Source organism: Antrostomus carolinensis, unplaced genomic scaffold, assembly GCF_000700745.2.
Source record: "Antrostomus carolinensis isolate BGI_N321 unplaced genomic scaffold, ASM70074v2 scaffold4054, whole genome shotgun sequence".
In the NCBI taxonomy this organism is placed as follows: domain Eukaryota; kingdom Metazoa; phylum Chordata; class Aves; order Caprimulgiformes; family Caprimulgidae; genus Antrostomus; species Antrostomus carolinensis.
The window spans coordinates 12,147-13,351 of record NW_010309960.1 but is presented as its reverse complement, the minus strand read 5'-3'; the positions used below and the strand labels follow the sequence as shown (position 1 = coordinate 13,351).

Genomic DNA, 1,205 nt, shown 5'->3' with positions numbered 1-1,205 from the left:
AGCCTTGATCTTCAGAGTTCAAAATGCCTATCTGAGCAACACAGCTTGGATTTGTGTGAAGAAAAAAACCTGTTGAATAGATTCAAGAGAGCTAGGGGTGGCGACACTGCCAAAAACTAAAACACTGACCCAACCTTGACAGTGTCCTTTTAGGTTTCAGACTCTTTAAAATCCAACTGTAGCTAGTAAAATTAATGGAACACTTGCAAATAAAACCATAGAAAAAAGTTTATTTCAAATGTCAAGCATTGCCAAGTAATTTTATATTAACACCAAATGTTAAAGAATAGGATATACAGCAAAGTTTTAATAACAATATTAAATTACAAGATTTGAACCTTTTAACTATTACTTCTTTTCTTCTCAACATTACATATTTGGCTTTGAAAAATATGGAACTGATGCCTTAAGCCTTATTTTCATATTCCACTTCCCCGCAGTCTACATTTCTTTTTTTTCTTTTTTTTTTTTTCTTCCCCCCCACCCCCCCTTTTGTCATATTCAATCATTATGGAAGCAAATTTATTTAAAAGCCAGTTTTTGTTTGTGAAAATACCTAAAAATATTTTTTTTTCATTTTAAATGTTTTTTTTTTCTTATAAAACATGTCACATCTTGATGCAATTGATGTCAAGTGTGCTTAAGTCAATATGAACCAAGGGACTAACAAAGGTGGCTGCAGAAACTGGTGTTGCCTGTACAACGACTTCAGTTAGATTACAGTACTTCCATGTTAGCTGTGCATGTCAGTCAAGCTTCATCTTGAACTTGTGTAGAAAATGGTGTTGTGTTTTGAACTAAGCATTCATTACAATCCAAGATGAACTCCACAAATATAAGAATTCTTGGCTGAAATAAAAGTCTTCAAGATACTGGATGCCTCTCACCACTTTGACAATAAACGCACAAGAAAACCATTGTGTAAGGCACTCAAAAGGTTCTTATCAATCACGAGAGATCAGTCACACTGACATTCATTCCCATGCCAGGACTCACGTAAGGTACTGCATGCACTGCTTTTGGAAATGCTGGAGTCATAACACGTCCATTTTCTCCAGTACTTCCTGTAATTGACAGCCTTGCCTTGCTCCTCATGGCATCATTCAAGGTCATCTTAAGAAAGAGAAAGAAAAATAAAATGATACATTACAGAAATTCAGTGCTTGAGACCGAGGGCCTGATTCTCTTCTTGCTTACATCAGGCT

The 1,205-nt window shown here is 35.5% G+C and overlaps 1 protein-coding gene across 1 annotated transcript in view; it reads right to left on the bottom strand.

The window, feature by feature from the left end:
• Nucleotides 1-490: 490 nt before the first annotated feature.
• LOC104523593 (glutamate receptor 4-like) overlaps nucleotides 491-1,205 on the bottom strand; it is a gene marked incomplete at its 5' end in the record, with an annotated part of 4,146 nt that continues 3,431 nt past the window's right edge. Inside the window, one exon of the mRNA XM_010166233.1 lies at nucleotides 491-1,113. Within this exon, the coding sequence (XP_010164535.1) occupies nucleotides 949-1,113 (165 nt within the window). The remainder of the gene's footprint in view (nucleotides 1,114-1,205) is intronic.